Raw genomic sequence first — 23,813 nt, forward strand, 5'->3', positions numbered from 1 at the left:
CCACACACCAGAGAAACTCCATCACTCCAGAGAACACAGTTCCACTGTTCCACACACCAGAGGAACTCCATCACTCCAGAGAACACAGTTCCACTGTTCCACACACCAGAGGAACTCCATCACTCCAGAGAACACAGTTTCACTGTTCCACACAGAGAACACAGTTCCACTGTTCCACACACCAGAGGAACTCCATCACTCCAGAGAACACAGTTCCACTGTTCCACACACCAGAGGAACTCCATCACTCCAGAGAACACAGTTCCACTGTTCCACACACCAGAGGAACTCCATCACTCCAGAGAACACAGTTCCACTGTTCCACACACCAGAGGAACACCATCACTCCAGAGAACACAGTTCTACTGTTCCACACACCAGAGGAACTCCATCACTCCAGAGAACACAGTTCCACTGTTCCACACACCAGAGGAACTCCATCACTCCAGAGAACACAGTTCCACTGTTCCACACACCAGAGGAACTCCATCATTAACATAACATGTTCTTAAAGGGGACGTCCAGGAAACTGTGTGTTTGAATTTTCACAGAAACTCAATTGTAACTCAGGCTGTTTAGTTTTGTACACTTTCTGTAACACAGCTGTCTGCAGAGTTTGACATTTCCACCTAAGTGATCTGTAACAGCAAAAATAAGTCAGTATTCCCCACCTATGTAGCAGGAATAGAGCAACATTCTCATCTCGGTTCATGCTTTTCAGCATTTGGAGTCTCTTCGCTGTCTAAAAACCTGCAGATGGCGAGAGAGAGAGAGCCTAGCGTTCGGGACTGAGACACTTTGTTTTTTTACCTTTGTTCATTAAAATCGTGTGCATTGCCTTTAAACATTATAGTGTCTACAGGAGAGAGCGTGTCCAAAATTCTGACCCCCATCTCATACCCTCAGGGCATTCCCACTGCGTTTGGTTTTCCACTTCCAGCTCGTGCTGTGATTCTCCGAAACACAACGGAACCGATCCGTGACGAATGGGCCGTATCTCCGGAGAGCGAGGGCATTAGCATAAGAGTCTGGAACACCATTCCCGAGCTTAAGCATGGCTATATTCCTCCTGCCTTTTGAAGTGAAGCCCCCTCCCCCTCCCTTAACCCACCCCCCCACCCCTTCATTCTCTCCGCAGTCCGTGGAGATGAGGTTCTGAAAGGCCCATTAAGAGGAGGTGATGGGGTGAGGAGACAGTGAAGAGAGAGATAGAGAACGAGAGAGGGATGGAGTGAAAAAAGAGAAGGCGGCTCAATAGATCCTCAGAGCTGCGGCGGAGTAATTGCTCGTCATCCGTCGTGTGTTTTAAAGGCTCTCGGATTCCATTCAAAACTGAGATGGTTCTTAGCGCCTCAGAGGAAAAGGACCGTCGGTTTAAACACGGAATAAACCACAGAGCACCTCATCTCTACAGCTTAATGAACTCAACACACACTGCACACTGTGTGTGTGACACTGTTCACAGGTGTGTGTGACTGGGTGAGCATGTGACACTGTTGACAGGTGTGTGTGTGTGACAGGGTAAATGTGTAAAACTGTCCACAGGTGTGACTGTGAGTATGACAGTGTGTGTGTGTGTGTGTGTGAGACAGGGTAAATGTGTAAAACTGTCCACAGGTGTGACTGTGAGTATGACAGTGTGAGTGTGTGAAGCTGTCCACAGGTGGGTGTGTGTGTGTGTGTGCATGACCAGGGGAGAGTGTGAAACTGTCCACAGGTGTGTGTGTGTGTGTGTTCCTGCCTTGTGCCTAATGATTCAGGATCGATCCCACACCCACTGCAGCCCTGAGCAGGATGAAGCACTTACAGCAGATGAACGATTGAAGGAGTGTTCTCCTCCAAACGTGTCAAGTTCACGTAACAGAAATAACCGTGTTCTCCTCCAAACGTGTTGTGGTCCCTGGGTCCCGGAACAGCTCAGTGTCTTCTTGTGGACACTCATGCTTTCATGCTTTTACTTTGGTGGGGTATGTGAGTAGTGTGTGAATTTGGAAATGAGCAGAGAGGCCAAGCTTTTTTGATTGGAGGATGATGATGATGATGATGAAGAGGAGGAGGTCCAGGGAGTCTTGTAGTAACTCAATGTGTGTTTCTCCTGTGTGTGTTTGCAGGCAGTGCTACAGTCCCCACGCGGCATACTCCCGCAGTAAACTGGCCCAGGTTCTGTTCACCTCTCACCTCCAGCAGGAGCTGGACAGCGGAGGTTTGGCTGTGACGGTCAACTCTGTGGACCCGGGCCTGGTGGACACAGACCTTTACCGGAACATGAGCACTGCAACCTGGCTCCTGCAGCGGCCTGCGGCGAGACTGATATTCAGGGTAAGGTACCGATGGGTCTGACTGCACATGTGGAGAGATGAAAGAGATCTCTGACACTTTTTGGATGTCTTTGGACATTCAGAATGGTAGGTTTGAAAATGTGGTGCGGGAGACATTCAGATCAAAGTGAACATACCAGTAAACAACCCTCCTGTTTTTTCCGGAGGGATGAATCGAACCTGCACCAAAACACTAACTCAACTTAGCAAGGTTTTGTCCTAGAAACATCGTAAATATACCCTCCGAAGCCTTAAAGCATCTACTTTTCAAATATTTGGACGTTGAATATAATATTTGTTTTAGCTTCTTGTTATAGAACGATAAGTACGACTCAGACCGCGATCCTTGATGGCACACCCATATTCATATTCATATGATAATAGCATGCTAATTGCTATTTCCAATGCTCTCATTGGAGTATTACGACTTTCACACTCAGCGCGGAGCTCCAACATGTCACAGTCACGCTTTTCAGCTGCCTGAGGTGGAGCAGCTTCGTTTTGTGATGAGTAAGTGAAGTATATTTGACTCATTTTTCTTCAGCAGGTTTGTCGATGTAGCATTGATGCTACGCTAGTTCAGTATATATTCCAGGGACGGAATTTGTGAAGCTGACGGTAAATGTCTTGTAATTGCGCAGCGGCACATAGCTCAGCTGATAGAGAAAAAAAACACTTGTAGTAAAGTTTGGATGCTCTCTGTTGCTTTCAAACAGTCATCTGAAGCTATTTGTAGCTTTCTATTTATAGCTTGGTCCCTCCAAAGCAGTGTGTGTCATTGAGAAATAACTAAAATACCGTCTGATATTTAAAAGCGAGTGTTTGCCGAGGAATGATTTTACGATTCAGTGTGTGTCTAAAGGTAAATACTCTGTGGACAGTGGTAAAGGTGTTGAGATTATTTCCCTTATTTTAAATCCCAGTCTTGACAGGTGTGTTTAGGACAGGATTACAACTTTTAGAAGTGGTTCAAAACATCTTCATCTTCCAAAAGGATCATTTTCAGAACCAGAGATGGGCCTGTGTCCTGCAGATTTCAGCTGAAATCACTGTCAAACTCTACAGCCTCAGAATAATTTCAGGAGCCGAGCGTGACGAAATGAATCATTGTTAGCCATCACCCCATGTCCAGGCTGTTCCTCTGAGGAGAGGAGGAGAGGCTTCTCTCGTTTCTCTCGTGCTCTGCTGTGCTGGAGATGCTCCCCGTGTTAGTTGTGTATCGTAGCTGTTTGCGCCTGTGGCCTGCGTCAGCCTGAGATGGAGCTGATTTAAGGCGGCATGTGTTTTGTGTGATTAATCAGTGGGGCAGTGCCTTTAACAAATGACCTGTAGGGGGGGCTATTGCCCCAGAACCATAAACACACCATTCGTCACACATGAACGCGGTTCCCAGCCATAACTCAGACCATTGGAGTCAGGAGGGGCTTTTTCTGATAAAGTAACCAGTGTGAGTCAGTTCAGGGTGGGAGTAGAAGGGGGGTGTTTCTGATAAAGTGGCCAGTGAGTGTCAGTAGAAGGGGGTGTTTCTGATAAAGTGGACAGTGAGTGGGAGTAGAAGGGGAGTGTTTCTGATAAAGTGGCCAGTGAGTGTCAGTAGAAGGGGGGTGTTTCTGATAAAGTGGCCAGTGTGTGTCAGTAGAAGGGGGGTGTTTCTGATAAAGTGGCCAGTGTGTGTCAGTAGAAGGGGGTGTTTCTGATAAAGTGGCCAGTGAGTGTCAGTAGAAGGGGGTGTTTCTGATAAAGTGGCCAGTGTGTGTCAGTAGAAGGGGGTGTTTCTGATAAAGTGGCCAGTGTGTGTCAGTAGAAGGGGGTGTTTCTGATAAAGTGGCCAGTGAGTGTCAGTAGAAGGGGGGTGTTTCTGATAAAGTGGCCAGTGAGTGTCAGTAGAAGGGGGGTGTTTCTGATAAAGTGGCCAGTGAGTGTCAGTAGAAGGGGGTGTTTCTGATAAAGTGGCCAGTGAGTGTCAGTAGAAGGGGGTGTTTCTGATAAAGTGGCCAGTGAGTGTCAGTAGAAGGGGGTGTTTCTGATAAAGTGGCCAGTGTGTGTCAGTAGAAGGGGGTGTTTCTGATAAAGTGGCCAGTGAGTGTCAGTAGAAGGGGGGTGTTTCTGATAAAGTGGCCAGTGAGTGTCAGTAGAAGGGGGGTGTTTCTGATAAAGTGGCCAGTGAGTGTCAGTAGAAGGGGGGTGTTTCTGATAAAGTGGCCAGTGTGTGTCAGTAGAAGGGGGGTGTTTCTGATAAAGTGGCCAGTGAGTGTCAGTAGAAGGGGGTGTTTCTGATAAAGTGGCCAGTGAGTGTCAGTAGAAGGGGGGTGTTTCTGATAAAGTGGCCAGTGAGTGTCAGTAGAAGGGGGGTGTTTCTGATAAAGTGGACAGTGTGTGTCAGTAGAAAGGGGGTGTTTCTGATAAAGTGGCCAGTGAGTGTCAGTAGAAGGGGGGTGTTTCTGATAAAGTGGCCAGTGAGTGTCAGTAGAAGGGGGTGTTTCTGATAAAGTGGCCAGTGAGTGTCAGTAGAAGGGGGGTGTTTCTGATAAAGTGGCCAGTGAGTGTCAGTAGAAGGGGGTGTTTCTGATAAAGTGGCCAGTGAGTGTCAGTAGAAGGGGGTGTTTCTGATAAAGTGGCCAGTGAGTGTCAGTAGAAGGGGGGTGTTTCTGATAAAGTGGCCAGTGAGTGTCAGTAGAAGGGGGTGTTTCTGATAAAGTGCTCAGTGAGTGTCAGTAGAAGGGGGGTGTTTCTGATAAAGTGGCCAGTGAGTGTCAGTAGAAGGGGGGTGTTTCTGATAAAGTGGCCAGTGAGTGTCAGTAGAAGGGGGTGTTTCTGATAAAGTGGCCAGTGAGTGTCAGTAGAAGGGGGGTGTTTCTGATAAAGTGGCCAGTGAGTGTCAGTAGAAGGGGGTGTTTCTGATAAAGTGGCCAGTGAGTGTCAGTAGAAGGGGGGTGTTTCTGATAAAGTGGCCAGTGAGTGTCAGTAGAAGGGGGGTGTTTCTGATAAAGTGGCCAGTGAGTGTCAGTAGAAGGGGGGTGTTTCTGATAAAGTGGCCAGTGAGTGTCAGTAGAAGGGGGTGTTTCTGATAAAGTGGCCAGTGAGTGTCAGTAGAAGGGGGTGTTTCTGATAAAGTGGCCAGTGAGTGTCAGTAGAAGGGGGTGTTTCTGATAAAGTGGCCAGTGAGTGTCAGTAGAAGGGGGGTGTTTCTGATAAAGTGCTCAGTGAGTGTCAGTAGAAGGGGGGTGTTTCTGATAAAGTGGCCAGTGAGTGTCAGTAGAAGGGGGGTGTTTCTGATAAAGTGGCCAGTGAGTGTCAGTAGAAGGGGGGTGTTTCTGATAAAGTGGCCAGTGAGTGTCAGTAGAAGGGGGGTGTTTCTGATAAAGTGGCCAGTGTGTGTCAGTAGAAGGGGGTGTTTCTGATAAAGTGGCCAGTGAGTGTCAGTAGAAGGGGGGTGTTTCTGATAAAGTGCTCAGTGAGTGTCAGTAGAAGGGGGGTGTTTCTGATAAAGTGGCCAGTGAGTGTCAGTAGAAGGGGGGTGTTTCTGATAAAGTGGCCAGTGAGTGTCAGTAGAAGGGGGGTGTTTCTGATAAAGTGGCCAGTGAGTGTCAGTAGAAGGGGGGTGTTTCTGATAAAGTGGCCAGTGTGTGTCAGTAGAAGGGGGTGTTTCTGATAAAGTGGCCAGTGAGTGTCAGTAGAAGGGGGGTGTTTCTGATAAAGTGGCCAGTGTGTGTCAGTAGAAGGGGGGTGTTTCTGATAAAGTGGCCAGTGAGTGTCAGTAGAAGGGGGGTGTTTCTGATAAAGTGGCCAGTGAGTGTCAGTAGAAGGGGGGTGTTTCTGATAAAGTGGCCAATGAGTGTCAGTAGAAGGGGGTGTTTCTGATAAAGTGGCCAGTGAGTGTCAGTAGAAGGGGGGTGTTTCTGATAAAGTGGCCAGTGAGTGTCAGTAGAAGGGGGGTGTTTCTGATAAAGTGGCCAATGAGTGTCAGTAGAAGGGGGTGTTTCTGATAAAGTGGCCAGTGAGTGTCAGTAGAAGGGGGGTGTTTCTGATAAAGTGGCCAGTGAGTGTCAGTAGAAGGGGGGTGTTTCTGATAAAGTGGCCAATGAGTGTCAGTAGAAGGGGGGTGTTTCTGATAAAGTGGCCAGTGAGTGTCAGTAGAAGGGGGGTGTTTCTGATAAAGTGGCCAATGAGTGTCAGTAGAAGGGGGTGTTTCTGATAAAGTGGCCAGTGAGTGTCAGTAGAAGGGGGGTGTTTCTGATAAAGTGGCCAGTGAGTGTCAGTAGAAGGGGGGTGTTTCTGATAAAGTGGCCAATGAGTGTCAGTAGAAGGGGGTGTTTCTGATAAAGTGGCCAGTGAGTGTCAGTAGAAGGGGGGTGTTTCTGATAAAGTGGACAGTGTGTGTCAGTAGAAGGGGGGTGTTTCTGATAAAGTGGCCAGTGAGTGTCAGTAGAAGGGGGGTGTTTCTGATAAAGTGGCCAGTGAGTGTCAGTAGAAGGGGGGTGTTTCTGATAAAGTGGCCAGTGAGTGTCAGTAGAAGGGGTGTGTTTCTGATAAAGTGGCCAGTGAGTGTCAGTAGAAGGGGGGTGTTTCTGATAAAGTGGCCAGTGAGTGTCAGTAGAAGGGGGGTGTTTCTGATAAAGTGGCCAATGAGTGTCAGTAGAAGGGGGTGTTTCTGATAAAGTGGCCAGTGAGTGTCAGTAGAAGGGGGGTGTTTCTGATAAAGTGGACAGTGTGTGTCAGTAGAAGGGGGGTGTTTCTGATAAAGTGGCCAGTGAGTGTCAGTAGAAGGGGGGTGTTTCTGATAAAGTGGCCAGTGAGTGTCAGTAGAAGGGGGGTGTTTCTGATAAAGTGGCCAGTGAGTGTCAGTAGAAGGGGGGTGTTTCTGATAAAGTGGCCAGTGAGTGTCAGTAGAAGGGGGGTGTTTCTGATAAAGTGGCCAGTGAGTGTCAGTAGAAGGGGGGTGTTTCTGATAAAGTGGCCAATGAGTGTCAGTAGAAGGGGGTGTTTCTGATAAAGTGGCCAGTGAGTGTCAGTAGAAGGGGGTGTTTCGTTTAAAGTGGCCATGTTTATCCATGAAAGTGATGATTGAAAGGCGTTCTGAGCTGAGGGCATTTGGACCTCGGCACCTGCTCCAAGTGGACAATTATAGCAACAAAATAACACAAGAAACCCAGAGGACATCTGTTCCACGAGAGGACGAGTGTGAGACAGAGAGAGTGGGACAGTTCTCTGCCTGTGGGCTCCTCTCAGTTTATCCTGGGCCTCTTAATTGGCTTCAGCTTCAAGGTTGACACCAGGAAAAGGGCGTCTCACGACTGAAAGTGGTCCACCACCCAAAAGAGTCCAGCCAAGAGGGGCTTGATGAAGCAGCAGACACATGTTACGCACCAACAGATGGTCCCCCACCCAAAAAACCCCAGCCAAGAGCAGCTCCACGGTCTGAAACTGATTATTAATGAAGGGCTAGACACAAATTGTGCCTCAACAAAGCATTTCTTTGCCTCTTGGCTCCTTCACAGCCTCAGTTCCTTCATCCCAAGCCTTTTTAATTGGCTTATTTCTTTTCAACACGTCTCAAACTTTAAGGCTGATGTCAGGAGGAGGTCATCTTAAGCCTCCACTGCAGCTCTCTTCATCCTCCACCCGAGGTTGAGACTGATTTCCAGAGCCTATCTCTCTGAGGCAGGAGGAGCTTATCTGCGAGCTTTACATATTTCTGATGGATCTTAAGTAGCTGAGGTTTCCAGGTGAACTTGAAAGCCCTGGTAGAACTTCACAGGAGAAGTTGCTTTGTGGAGGAAAGCTGGAGGTGTATCTGACATAGCGAACTCCACACTTTTTCTGGTACTGCAGATATACTTCTTTCCACCAAAGCCAAAGTGTAGACTAGTTCACACCTGGCATTAACCTGTGTACCTGTGTGTCCTTAGAGTTCAGGTGTGAACAAGGGGCGCTGTGTCTTGAAGACACACTGTAATCACTCAAACCACATTCGGGTTCAGTCAGAGACAAATATAACCACATATTTCTGTAGTGTGAAGTGCCTCGACGTGTCTCCAAAACCAATGTTTCTCTGACAAAAACACACAAGGTTATTTAAAGGTAACATATATGTTCTCACAGTAAAACAAACTCCAGCTTTGTTTAAGGTGGAACGGTAACTTATCTGTAAGTTTTAATTCATTGTTTGAATTCCCACAGAAACTCATTTGTAACTCGAGTTGCTTAATTTAGTAGCACTTTCGCTCTGTGTTTAGTTTCATGCAGTCAGTGCTCTCCCGAATTTAGAGTCAGTTCCACCTTAAGTAATTTAACTCTAACAGCAAAAATAAGTCAGTGTCTCCCACCTATGGAGCAGGAATTAGAGTAACATCCTCATCTCGGTTCCTGCTTTTCAAAATTTTTAATCTCTCCGCCATCCAAAGCCTCCAGATGTGAGACAGAGTGTGAGAGAGAACTCTAGTTTGTTTCCCATTAATGGAGCTAGGGCTGCACACAAACACTGGAGCTTTTTCCAACACATCTTTGTTGTATCCCACTCACGGGAGCTCTGCCTCAACCATGACCCTCCTCCAGCAGAAATGATGTGAGAAATTTGGTTGTGAGCGTCACACAGAGGCATTTTGTCCGACTTTTGTGATTGGTTCACCTGATGTGATCAGTTACTTATCTGGATTACTGCGTGAGCAACACTTGACGGGTTCTAACTGTTCTCTGTGGATATTGTTGTGTATTTTCTGTAATATCTAAGATGAGAAGTTATCTTTAAAGCTTTTAAAAGCTGTTCTCCTCTCCTCTCCTCAGACCCCGTCCCAGGCTGCTGATGCGGTGGTGTTCTCGGCCGTGTCACCGGAGCTGGAGGGAGTTGGTGGCTGTTATCTTCATGAAGGAAGACGTGTCCGATCCTCTGCAGCTTCGTACGACCTGGAGCTGCAGGCGCGGCTGTGGAGATCCTCCTGCGGCATGCTGGGATTGCCAGCTAGCGTAGCGCCGCTAACGTAAGCTCACAAGCTCACAATGGTTAACTGTCTGTGGAGGACGGACGAATCTCCGCCTGGTTCCATTAAGGCCCTGCTTTGTTTTGTTCTCCTGGAATTATTCCATCATTTGAGTTAGATTATTTTGTGTTGACAATCTCTCCATACCGACAGACTGTGATCGGCTGCAATACCTGGGGAAATCGTCGCAGAAGAGTTTTTACAAAAGGATTCACACTTTTTTTCTGAGAAGAAAGGGCTTGACGCTTTCGGGAGGATCGCTGGGACGTTACCCTCCCACACTGTGACTCTGTGTGTGTGTGTGTGGTGTGTGTGTGTGTGTTGAACTGTAAAAGTCATCTTTTACTCAGTGGAAACATCTTAAATCTGGTTATTCTCTGATATAGACCCTGAGATTGTTTTAAGATTATTATAGAATTATTCACCTCTTTTCCGATGTTTTTATTTACTTTTTTTAATTTAACGTGATTTTATTCACAGAAAATATCTGTATTTTGCTAGTTTCAAGCCTAATTCCTCAATATAATATCTTTATAACAGTCTCGTGATGAGGGTTATTAGAGATATCCACTAGGGTAAAGATGAGTCACTGAATAATAGATCATTTTCTACAGTGAACAGTATCTGCCCTTTGTTCTTCCAGAAGAAAAGAAAAAAAAAGCACTTTTTACGATACGAGTGCGCGGCTGTTTCGTCTCGTTTTTAAAGCGAAACGTTTGTCTCCGTGTCGTACCGCTGTCGTCTCCACGTTCACCAGCCTGTGTTTGTTTACGTCCGTCGTCTCGTGTGCATCGTGAACGTGTGTCCGTCCTAACCACGTTATGTCGGGCTGAAGGTGTCAAAGATTTAAAATACTTAAAATCGAAAACATGAGGAAAAATATATAAATGGCAGTGACCATAGAATTGACCTGACATTCGGACCAACATTTTAAATCCCAGTTACTTTCTATAAATATCCTTCTTGAATCTCCAGTCCTGTGGTTTGTGGGCGGGGCTTGGGGTGTTGTGATGTAACAGCACATGAAGGTTTATTTGTTTGTGATTGGGTTACAGGGTTAATTGTTTATTTGTTAAGCCAAAATTGTTGACGATGGAGGCTTTTAATAAATTAAGATCTGGGTTTTCCTGTGTAGGCCGTGACCTCTCGCGATCTGATCTTTGAATGGATGAATGTGTAGTTCAGGATTTTCATGTTTTAAGAGCTTTTCACTGTGAAAAGGAAGCCATTGGGGGTTAGGCCCAACATTGACGCTGTTTTCTTGTAAAAAGCCAAAAATAAATATGTTTTATTCACCTGTTTTCACTCATTTAATCCATTCTTCACTGATTTCTATTTTACAAAACCTGTTAAACACGAGTGAGTGAGTTAGCAATAACCTTGAGAAAGAATTTAAAAGGTTTTAAAAGGTTTGACATGAAAACATCATTAAGAGATGAGGTTTTGTTATGATGAGAACTACAGCAACAACATGGAGGACGAATTACAAGCCATACAAACACATTGCTGTGAGCATTTGGTGGCAGCCACATAGGCATTAGTGAGATCAGTTCTGGATAATAACTCACTCCAGAGAACACAATTCCACTGCTACACAGCCCAGGTCTCTATAACACATCCTCAGCACACTCCAGCCCTATTATTATATTATTATTATTATTATTATTATTTAGCGTTAATGAGGAGTATCCTCTTCTTACTTCACCCCCGAGGTGCTCCCTCATAGAGAGACATTTATTGTGCTTTTGTTTTCATTTCCAAAGCAGCATGAGCCAAAAAAGCCCAAGAAACGCCCTCCACTCCGAGTCAGAACCCAGATTTATTGGAACACGTTATTGCTTTTGTCTCCGATCTGAACTGAATCCTCTTGGAATTGAGCTCTATTTTGAGATTTGTAGCATCTGCCTCTCAGAGAGGATCCTGGGAATGTGAGACACTCCTTTACCCACAAGGGTCCAGAGCAGTAAGTGTGTAAATCTACCATGAAGACCTTTAATCTACCGTTAAAACAGAAACAGTCCTGAAAGAAGATATTAAAGGGTCACCCTTATCAACTTCATAAACTATTGTAAACATGATGCTTGTAACAAGTTATAGAAATGTTGAAAGGGGCTGTTTTAACTTTGTTAAGGCTGTGTGTTAATATCTGGGGAGAACAGCAGCATTCGGGTCCGTCCGGTCCTTTACCTCCAAGTTCAGTGTGTGGAGGCAGGAGTTGGAGGAGTATCTTTGATGCGCAGCACCTGTCTAATGAAGCATCAGAAATGATATCAGTGCAACTGACGCCCTCTTGTGGAGAATCTTAAGCCTGCAAAACACGAGTGAGTGAGTTAAAAGCGTTTTATGAGATTATTTTATATTTTCTGACCCCAATATTTTGCCTCAGATTCTTTCCCAGATTCACCTTCATACATACATGATAAATGTATACTATAATATATATGAATATAATAAAATATATTTTATATCGATATTTATATTGTTTATACTAGATTTGCCAGGTACAAATATTTATTAACCTGTGTTAAGATGCATTTTAAAGTTTTGACTGTGAATGGTCCTATATTTTAAGTGTGAAACAAAGCATTGTATCTCCACTTTTACCACTCTTTTTTAACCTAATTTGAAAACACCAACTTCTTTCTATATTACATACATTTTTTTTAATCAACAAGAATGGACCAATAGAAATACTCCAGATTAGTTGCTAAGATATAAATCTGTTCCACTGAAAGTTAGGAATTTTTTAGGAATCCAAGAAAGTTGTTATAAACAGAAGCATTAATGATGTTGGATGATTAGCTCTGGATCATAACTCCAGAGAACATAGTCCCTCAGCTACACAGTACAGTCCTGGGGGGTCTTATACCGCTCTGACTGAGCCTGGCATGGGCCGTGGTTCCAGAATGGCCACTTTTTTGAGAAGCCGGAACAGTCTGAAGTTATACTCAGTGTGTAGTGTGTGTGTGTGTGAATGGGTGTTTATGAGTGAGTGAGTTTTGTATGAATCAGTGTTTATTTGAAGGATTGAGAAGTGTTTACAATTTGTGAGTGTGTGTTTATCCATGAGAGAGTGTTTGTGTGAGTGATCTTTTATGTAGGTGTTTATGTGAAAGAGTGAACAAGTGAATGAGTGTTTGTGAATGAGTGAAGGAGTGAGGTAGTTTATAAACAGGTGTGTAACTGTTGCTGTGTGTGTATCCTCCGCTGCAGCCCAAACAACAACGTTTCTCAAATTAATTACAGCTTGTTTCTGTCGGTTCCTTCTGAAATTTAAAGACAGTTTAAAGGTTTTTCCACTTCTCCAACAAAGGCCAAAACATAGAGACTCAAACTGGGAAATGTCCTCCTTCTGAACATTCAGGACATGCAATAAATCCATCTCTGTTCTGTTTCAGAGCCTGACTCTGTTCTTTACATTCTCTGATGTTCCTCAGAGAATGCTGGGAAAACAGCGAACAAGCATTCCAGATGTTTCCACATGTTTTTGTCATTTTTTTTTTGTTTTTTTTCTGGAACGTAATTTGACTTAAAGTAACACTAAGTAGTATTGCCCCTTAAAATTATAGCTTCAAACTCACCATGATGCTCTACTGAGCTGTAACAGGGAGAATAGAGCCTCTGTCGTTTCTACTCCATACTCAGCTCTGCAGAAACTGCACTATGTAACCTCTGGAAGATGGTAGGAAACCACCCCCACTCCCAATAACCAAGTGTTGCTTTAAGAAACAATGCTTATCTCTAAATGGAGAGAGATACAACCACTTTAAACCAGATGAAACCTCTGGAAACAGGTGGATATTCTTACAACACACACACACACACACAGGGCGCGCAGAGTGAGGGATATTACAGATAGCCTCTGGATTTCAGAGGTTTAGACGAAGTGAGGCATCAGTTTGGGCCTGAAGTCGTGCCTGACAAAACCTCCACGCTTTATTCATAATTGTTGATGATTTATTTTTGTCGAGCCGTCCGAGAGCGTCCGTCTGCATCAGCCTCATCAAGACGAACGCTCTGACACATTTCGCCGGCGGAAAATATCTAAAAATGTCTGTCTGTTTTGTGTCCGAGGAGCTGGCGATAGACGACTGGACGTTTGATATGATCATAAACAAAGACAGAGACACACACACCTCTGAATACAGCGGGGGACAGCGGACAGTGGAGGTGAATGGAACCAGACGTCCTCCTCTAAATGCTACAGGCACGGATTGTGTTTCATCATCCATGTAAATGTCAGAGACCGCCTTCATTAATCTCAGATTGAGTCAGAACAAGCTGCTAAGCACAAATCGCCTGTTTTCCAGGAGGTCTTTCCTCAGGAGAGTCAAAGAAAGATCGATCACATGAGTCTCAACCACGCGAGACCTGGAGAACCTCCATCTTTGGGAGGCTCTAATTTCAGACCTGAACACATCCACCCTGTGGGTCTGAAAGGATGTGGAGCTGCAGAGAATGAAAGGGACACAAAAGAAAGGAAATAGACACAAAAGAAGAAGAAATCAATCCAAGACGCCACAGGTGTGTTCTCTGAACTGGACGCAGTGACCACCCCAGAGCCCACACCTTGGGAAAACTCGGAATTGATAAAACATATATTTAGTGTGTTTTTACATACCTCGGTTCGTGCCAGTGTCCAAAAATATTCAGACGCTAGCGGCGATGACCGGCTAACAACAAAATAAAACAAAATAAAGTGAATGTGCTTCCGACAAAATGCTCCTGCAGAGGATACTTTACTTAAGTTTAGAAATATCCAGAGTTTATGGTTATGGTGATGTTACAAACTCACTCTCTCTCTCTCTCTCTCTCTCTCTCTCTCTCTGTGTATGTGTCATGGCTGTAAAATGTCAGCTCTCTCGCCCGAGGCTGTTGTGTCAGAGTTTTCTCTCACTTGGTTCTCAGTGTGTTTTCCTGGCGGTGGGACGCCGGGGGCTCGGAGCAGGTTATTTACGGGCCGCTCTTTTTCCACGAAATGGCTTCCGTTCTGTTTTACCGCTATGTATTTAGATGGGCGAGTGGTGGGAATCGACACCAGTGTGGTCAGGTGTGTGTGTGCGTGTGTTAAGCCGCAGGTAAAGCCGCAGTGACATGACTGTAATTGGCAGTTCAGTTTGAACCCAGTCGCTCGCTGCATTTAAACTTGTTAATTATTCACTATCTGCTCAGAATTACTCCACATCTGCTAGAGTTATTCAGTAACAACTATGAATTATTAAATATCTGTTATGAATAATCCAGTATGTGCTACGAATTATTCAATATTAATTATTAATTCTTTAGTATCTACAACAAATCTATATCCGCTATGCATTATTAAAAATCTGATATGAATAATTAATATTGAAATAATATTTTAACTATGAATTAGTCAGTAACTTATATGAATTATTCATTATCTACAATTAATTATTTAGTAGCTACTATGAATATTTCAGTATCTGTTATGAATTATTCAGCAATTACTATACATTATTAAATATCCAATGTGAATAGTTCAACATTGGTTATGAATAATTTAGTGTCTGGTATGAATTATTCAGTAACTAATATTAGTTATTCACTATCTACATTTAATTATTTAGTAGCTACTATGATTTTTCAGTATCTGTTATGAATTATTCAGCAATTACTATATATTATTAAATATTCGATGTGAATAGTTCAACATTGGTTATGAATAATTTAGTGTCTGGTATGAATTATTCAGTAACTAATATGAATTATACATTACCTACAATTAATTATTTAATATCCACTACTAATTATTTTGTATCTGATCTGAATCATTTAACATTTGTTATGAATTATTCACTATCCATTACAAATTATTTAGCATGTACTAAGAATGATTGGTATCTATTACGTGTTTTTCAGGATTCTTTACAGGTATTTCACTCTCCACTGTGAATTATCAGAGTGTGAGAGGTTTAAGGGTTAATGAATATTTAACACTATTTTATAATGTGATGATTTAATTTTAATTAAGAAACCCTTGTCCGATTCTCTGCTAAAGACGGTGGTCCCTGCTCTTGAGGGACCACTGCAGTAAGAGAGAGATAGAACAGTAATTTCTATGCTAATCATGGCACCTCAATTAGCCACAACGTGCTTAATTCCTCCGTTAATGAGAGAGTGGAGCTTTAAATGGCGTCTCCACTTTTCTCTGAGAGTCTGTAGGTTTTATTAATGTCGTTAATTTGATCAGAGACTGAGTACAACCTGAAGATGAGTGCTCACAGCTTTATCCTGATTAAATATATATATTAGTCTTATTATATATATAGTGCTTTTAAGACTGATATGCAAATGAGCTGTATTCTGATTGGTTAGCCTGTATTTTGCCCATAGGAATATTTGGAAGTCTGCAGTGACCCATCTGCTTCCTGACAGCCAGGAACAGACCAACAACTACAACAACGCTGCTACAGGCCGCTACTCCATGTCACTTCAAAGAGAGTGGGCGGGGCTAAATGTTTGTAAACTGTATGGGTGTGGCTAAGTTACATAGTGCAGTTTCTGCAGTGCTGCGCCCAGAGTAGCAATCACAGAGGCTATATTCTCCCTGTTACAGCTCAGTGAAGCATCACGATGAATTTGAAGCTGTAATTTTAAGGTAAAGATGAACATAGTGGAGCATCCCGTGAGGTCCGTGTTGAACTTGCTGATGGTGGTGTGATGCAGTATACTGGGTTTGGAGCAGGTTGAGCTTCTGCTCCAATTTTTTAGTGAGAGCTGCCCTTCCCTTGAGGCAGTGCTTTAAAAAGAATAGCAGAGAAAACACAGGCCGCTTGTTTCCCTGTGATTTTATAAAAGAGACGCACTTAAAGGCACATGAGGGTCACGCTGTGCCGTGTCATCCCTAGTCTGCCTCAGGGTATTCTGGGGAATGCCGTGTGTGTGTGTGTGTGTGTGTGTTTAGGGTGTGTCCCATATAAAGGGTGCATGTGATTATGTTTGGATAGGGAAGTTTCCATTTGAAATAATGACTAATTCTTTCAGTTATAAAATATATCCTGATATTAGTCATCCACTAACTACAAACAAAGAAGTGTGTGTGTTTGTGTGTGTCCTCTGTGTGTGTCTCTCTGTACAACCAGCCTCTGAGACTGAACTTAGAAACTGTAGCAGAGAAACATGAAATAAACCAAATGTGGTCTCTGACTTAGGCACAGTGCTGTTAAAAATCCTAGCAACATTTGCTGCTTTTCCACTGCAGGGTCCCTATTCTACTGGACTCTATTGGTATTTTCTGCTTCTCCATCACGTAAATCTGCTCCTGGTTCTGGAACCGGGTTCTTCTTCAGTCCCTGTTCTCTCGTGGTTCAGAGCGAGCTGAGTAGGGACTAAACTGTGGCGTGTAAACCTTGCAGAGCTCATTGTCCAGAGAGAGTCGTCACTCTAGGCCACACAACGCAGACGACCAGCACTAACTCTCCATCTGTAAAATCTTCAGCTACAGCAGAGATCACATTTGTTTTTATCTGACTCACGACAGCAGCTCGTAAAGTTATGCCATCATCTTCTGAGGAGGTTCAAACGCAAGAAGGAAGTAACAATATTAGATATATATTGTTTTTGTGCTACTTCATTTTGAGAATTGTTTGGGTCTTGTGTCTCCCGGATCAGCACTGTCCAGGGTTTACTTGACGCAATTCTGCAGAGATTCTGAAGTTGTGCCTCTGCCTGCTACACTTCCCCATGACTCAATGCAGATACGTCCACGTGGATCTTCACACAAGTACAAACCGGCCTTTCTCACAGAGGAAGGGAAGCGAGACCCTGGTGTAGGACTCCTGACATTTGAAAGCGATCTGCTGAACTGAGATAATACGGTCCGCTATCGGCCAGTGAACACGGGGCAAGTGTTCAGACGCGTGTGTATATCTCTGATGGAAAATGTCAGGGATGTGTCTGACTTATGTTTTATTTTCAGGGACACTTACACACACAGTTACTTTTAAAAAATGTATCAGCCACTTTCTGCCATTAAGCCATTACAATCCACTTTAGAAACCCCATCCTCCGGCTCCTCATTACAGTCCAGACACTACACAGGAGGTAAACATATCCAGTGATGTTGAGGTCTGGATTCTGTGGTGAACAGGCCACTGTTTGGAGAAACACCAATAGCTTCTTATTTGTGTCTGTTTCCTTTTCTCAGCAAGGGCTTCTTAACAGCTCTGCATCCATGCATCTTGAGGCTTTACAGCATCAGCACCTTTGTAACGTCAGCATCATTACAGCATCAGCATCATTAGAGCATCAGCATCATTAGAGCATCAGTATCATTACAGCATCAGCATTATTACAGCATCAGCATCATCACAGCATCAGCATCATCACAGCATCTGTATCATTACAGAATCAGTATCATTACAGCATCAGCATCATCACAGCATCAGCATCATCACAGCATCAGCATCATTACAGCATCAGCATCATTACAGCATCAGCATCATCACAGCATCAGCATCATCACAGCGTCAGTAGCATTACAGCATCAGCATCATTACAGCATCAGTATCATTACAGCATCAGCATTTTGAAACATCAGCCTCATTACAGCGTCAGTATCATTACAGCATCAGCATCATTACAACATCAGCATCTTTGTAACATCAGCATCATTACAGCATCAGCATCATTACAGCGTCAGCATCATTACAGCATCAGCATCTTTGTAACGTCAGCATCATTACACCATTAGCATCATTACAGCGTCAGCATCATTACAGCATCAGCATCATTACAGCATCAGCCTAATCACATCGTCAGCATCATTACAGCATCAGTATCATTACAGCATCAGCATCATTACAGCATCAGCATCTTTGTAACGTCAGCATCATTACAGCATCAGCATCATTACAGCGTCAGCATCATTACAGCATCAGCATAATCACAGCGTCAGCATCATCACAGTGTCAGCATCATCACAGCGTCAGTATCATTACAGCATCAGCATCATTACAACATCAGCATCTTTGTAACATCAGCATCATTACAGCATCAGCATCATTACAGCATCAGCATAATCACAGCGTCAGCATCATCACAGTGTCAGCATCATCACAGCATCAGCATCATTACAGCGTCAGCATCATTACAGCATCAGCATCTTCACAGCATCAGCATCTTTACAGCATCAGCATCTTTACAGCATCAGCATCATCACAGCGTCAGCATCATTACAGCATCAGCATCATTGCAGCATCAGCATCATCACAGCATCAGCATCATTACAGCGTCAGTATCATTACAGCATCAGCATTATCACAGCATCAGCATCATTACAGCATCAGCATCATTACAGCATCATTAGAGAATTAGCATCATTACAGCATCAGCATCACTACAGTATCAGCATCATCACAGCGTCAGCATCATTACAGCGTCAGTATTATTACAGCATCAGCATCAGCATCACTACAGAGTCAGTATCATTACAGCATCAGCATCATTACAGCATCAGCATCTTTGTAGCGTCAGCTTCATTACAGCATCAGTATCATTACAGCATCAGCATCTTTGAAACGTCAGCATCATTACAGTGTCAGTATCATTACAGCGTCAGCATCATTACAGCATCAGCATCTTTGTAACATCAGCATCATTACAGCATCAGCATCATTACAGAGTCAGCATCATTACAGCATCAGCATAATCACAGCGTCAGCATCATCACAGCGTCAGCATCATCACAGCGTCAGCATCATTACAGCATCAGCATCATTACAGCATCAGCATAATCACATCGTCAGCATCATTACAGCGCCAGCATCATTACAGCATCAGCATCATTACAGCGTCAGCATAATCACAGCGTCAGCATCATCACAGTGTCAGCATCATCACAGCGTCAGCATCATTACAGCATCAGCATCATCACAGCATCAGCATCATTACAGCATCAGTATCATTACAGCATCAGCATTATCACAGCATCAGCATCATCACAGCATCAGCATCATCACAGCATCAGCATCATCACAGCGTCAGCATCATCACAGCGTCAGCATCATCACAGCATCAGCATCATCGCAGCATCAGCACCATCACAGCATCAGCATCATTACGGCGTCAGTATCATTACAGCATCAGCATTATCACAGCATCAGCATCATCACAGCATCAGCATCATTACAGCATCAGCATCATTACAGCATCAGCATCATTACAGCGTCAGCATCATTACAGCGTCAGCATCATTAAAGCATCAGCATAATCACAGCGTCAGCATCATCACAGTGTCAGCATCATCACAGCGTCAGCATCATTACAGCATCAGCATCATCACAGCATCAGCATCATCACAGCATCAGCATCATTACGGCGTCAGTATCATTACAGCATCAGCATTATCACAGCATCAGCATCATCACAGCATCAGCATCATCACAGCGTCAGCATCATCACAGCGTCAGCATCATCACAGCATCAGCATCATCACAGCATCAGCATCATTACGGCGTCAGTATCATTACAGCATCAGCATTATCACAGCATCAGCATCATCACAGCATCAGCATCATTACAGCATCAGCATCATTACAGCATCATTAGAGAATCAGCATCATTACAGCATCAGCATCATTACAGCATCATTAGAGAATCAGCATCATTACAGCATCAGCATCACTACAGCGTCAGTATTATTACAGCATCAGCATCAGCATCACTACAGCGTCAGTATCATTACAGCATCAGCATCATTACAGCATCAGCATCTTTGTAGCGTCAGCTTCATTACAGCATCAGCATCATTACAGCATCAGCATCATTACAGCATCAGCATCATTACAGCATCAGCATCTTTGTAGCGTCAGCTTCATTACAGCATCAGCATCATTACAGCATCAGCCTCATCACAGCATCATTACAGCGTCAGTATCATTACAGCATCCGCATCATTACAGCATCAGCATCATTACAGCCTCAGCATCATCACATCGTCAGCATCATTACAGCCTCAGTATTATTACAGCCTCAGTATCATTACAGCGTCAGCATCACTACAGCATCAGCATCTTTGTAACGTCAGCATCTTTGTAACGTCAGCATCATTACAGCATCAGCATCATTACAGCATCAGCATCATCACATCGTCAGCATCATTACATCCTCAGTATTATTACAGCGTCAGCATCACTACAGCATCAGCATCTTTGTAACGTCAGCATCTTTGTAACGTCAGCATCATTACAGCATCAGCATCATTACAGCATCAGCATCATCACATCGTCAGCATCATTACATCCTCAGTATTATTACAGCGTCAGCATCAATACAGCATCAGCATCTTTGTATCGTCAGCATCATTACAGTGTCAGCATCATTACAGCATCAGCCTCATCACAGCATCATTACAGCGTCAGTATCATTACAGCATCCGCATCATTACAGCATCACTACAGCATCTGTATCATTACAGCATCAGCATCATTACAGCCTCAGCATCATTACAGCATCAGCATCAGCATCATCACATCGTCAGCATCATTACAGCCTCTGTATCATTACAGCGTCAGCATCACTACAGCATCAGCATCTTTGTAACGTCAGCATCATTACAGCGTCAGCATCATTACAGCATCAGCATCATCACATCGTCAGCATCATTACAGCCTCTGTATCATTACAGCGTCAGCATCACTACAGCATCAGCATCTTTGTAACGTCAGCATCATTACAGCGTCAGCATCATTACAGCATCAGCATCATCACATCGTCAGCATCATTACAGCGTCAGCATCATTACAGCGTCAGCATCTTTGTAACGTCAGCATTTCTATAGCATCAGCATCATCACAGCATCAACATAATCACATCTCAGAATCACTAGAATAACCACATCAGCAGCATCATCTTCAGTATAATCACAGTGTCAGCATTATTACAGCATCATAATCTTTAGTCTTTCTGCATCATTACTGCATGCTTACAGAAGCATCCAACATAGAGTGTTGCATTCTGCTTTTAATGCTTTGTGTTTAGTAGAGTTTTGATGGTGTTAGCTCACAGTAACAATAAAGTATTACATAACAATTACACACTCCTAAATCTATTAAATAAAATCAAACTACAAAATTAAAAGAGATCATTAGAAATTAAACTGATTTCCTCAGAAATGCAGTGTGTAACTGCACAGGAACCGTAAGGCTGAGGAAGAGGTCTCTGTATGCGACTGTTCTATTGTTGGGGAATTCATGAGGCCAGGGAATGGAGTAGCTTTAGAGAGAAAGACCAGGAGATGTGAAATAAATGGAGCTTGTGAATGTGATGAGGTTTATTCAGGACCCGAAAAAGTGCTTTAAAAACACTGACACGGCTCTGGTGCACAGGCAGCATCCCTACACTCACGGCTAATCTAGCACACACCTGTAGCACTCGGCTAACGTCGGCTCTGCTCAGTGTCAGGGCTGTGGGCTCATTCTACGTGGGGAATCGCGATCAATATTAATTTATTTTACAGCTTAATTCACGCCCAGAGCCAAGGACACTTTAACCAGCCGAGATTACACTCCGCTACTCATCTCACACACTCAGGAGAATTTCCTCCAGCACAGAAGCGCTGGGAAAACACAGACGTACACAACAACATGTCCAGAAGTTTCAGCATGTATGACTAAAAACAGCACTCCAGATATTCCTAACATTTCCAAGGTGTGGTTAGTATTATTTAGCAGGATGTGTGGTCTCTTAACGAGCTTCCATCCACTGGTTGCACTACAATCTACACCAACTCTCTGCTGTGAAGTATCACAGAAATAGTGCTGTAAACTGTTAGAAAATCATTTGGAGCCTAGAGTTGGGTTTAGGGTTAAAGGCAATGTTTCTGATTGTAAAAACATGTTTTATAAAATCAGTGTCTTTAAATGGGTAAAAAAAAACAAAGCGTCTCAGTCGGGTATGCTAGGCTTTCTCTCTCTCTGCTCACGGCAGAGAAACACCATCTGGAGGTTTTTAGACAACGGAGAGACTCAAAACGCTGAAATGCACGAACCGAGATGAGGATGTTCCTCTAATTCTGCTTCATAGATTGGTAACACTGACTTATTTTTGCTGTTTCTGATGATTTAAGGTGGAAATATTTCCAAACTCAGGAGACAGCTAACTGCGTTACCGAGAGTGCTACAAAACTAAACAGCTCAAGTTACAAATGAGTTTCTGTGGTAATTAAAACATTGAATAAAAAATTACAGAGAAGTTACACTTCAGCTGCGTACAAACAAATCATTTTTCTCCTCAATCACACTGTTCCACCTTAAAAGATACTTACCTTCTGAATGTAAACATGTAAACATGTAAATTCCTGAGAGAATTGCGATCGCCCACGTGATGTTTTAAAGGAAGTTGCGCTGCCAGAAATTCACACAAACCTCCATAACTATATTTAGTACACACTGTACAAACCCTGGGAGTCGTTCTGAAGAAATTACAAGGAACGTCTGATTCTGCAGCAGCTGAGGGGCGTGTATAGTGTGTCTAATAGGGATGTTGCAACTGAATAGACTCCAGGAGGAGTGTGTGTGTGTGTGTGTGTGTGTGTGTGGGAGGGTGGGTGTTGAGGGAGATTTATTTACATTATTTTTAACAAATGATTTAAAGAACTGGTCTGAGGTCCCTATAACTCACCCTTTACCAGTTTACAAAGATGCAGACTGGAAAAAGGTTATCTCTCCCATGTTCTATAACGTGACCCCTCACAGCCCCACAAATATACAAACAAACCTAGTTAAGACCCCCACACACCCCCTTACTGCTGGTGACAATCTGTGTAATCAGAGCTGACAGGTGAGTAATGGTCAGTGTTATTTGTTTGGCCCTCCCTGTCCCCTCTGCCCTCCCTCTCTCCCGCTCTGGGACCACCTCCATTAATGTGGCTCCTCGCCAACAAGCACTGAGTGAAAGAGGCAGATGTGAACACACACACACACACACACACACGCGCACGCACACACTCACACAAGCTTGATGTGGTACATCTGATGTACACAACTCAATACACCTTTAATAGTTAATAAAAAATTTTTGTTTATTTTAAGTTCCTTTTGAAGATGGACTGAAGCAAGAGTCTCTCTCTTGTCACTAAAACTCACACCCCCCCCCCCCCACACACACACACAAAAAACAAAGAACAAGAGAGACAGACACATAACTCATACACTAAGTCACACACATATGCTTATACACACACAGAAACACAGACTTGTACACTTAAACATGGACACTCTCACACACCCACTTGTTCACTTAAATTCACACACACAGTTTTTATTGTGTTGCCTGAGCAGGTATCCATAGCAACGTGTTGCTTTTCTGTGAATGAATGAAATATTTAGAGTAAAACATGGAAAGAAACTCTCTCTTTCTCTCTCTCTCTCTCTCTCTCACACACACACACACACACACACACACACACAGGTGTCAGCAGGTGTAATGTCTGTTTATTATTTGTTACAGTTTGCACTTTGCTCCCGGAGACAGGGGGCACCGAAGAAGACAAACGGCT

General features: G+C 43.6%; 1 protein-coding gene across 1 annotated transcript in view; it reads left to right on the plus strand.

The window, feature by feature from the left end:
• Positions 1-10,561, plus strand: part of LOC136663976 (dehydrogenase/reductase SDR family member on chromosome X-like) — a 45,707-nt gene extending 35,146 nt beyond the window's left edge. The window contains exons 6-8 of the mRNA XM_066640955.1: positions 2,112-2,319; positions 9,102-9,295; positions 9,449-10,561. Of these exons, the coding sequence (XP_066497052.1) occupies positions 2,112-2,319; positions 9,102-9,295; positions 9,449-9,455 (409 nt within the window). The 3' untranslated portion in view covers positions 9,456-10,561. The remainder of the gene's footprint in view (positions 1-2,111; positions 2,320-9,101; positions 9,296-9,448) is intronic.
• The last annotated feature ends 13,252 nt before the right edge of the window (positions 10,562-23,813 follow it).

The sequence above is a fragment of the Hoplias malabaricus genome, chromosome 12 (genome assembly GCF_029633855.1).
Source record: "Hoplias malabaricus isolate fHopMal1 chromosome 12, fHopMal1.hap1, whole genome shotgun sequence".
Lineage (NCBI taxonomy): Eukaryota > Metazoa > Chordata > Actinopteri > Characiformes > Erythrinidae > Hoplias > Hoplias malabaricus.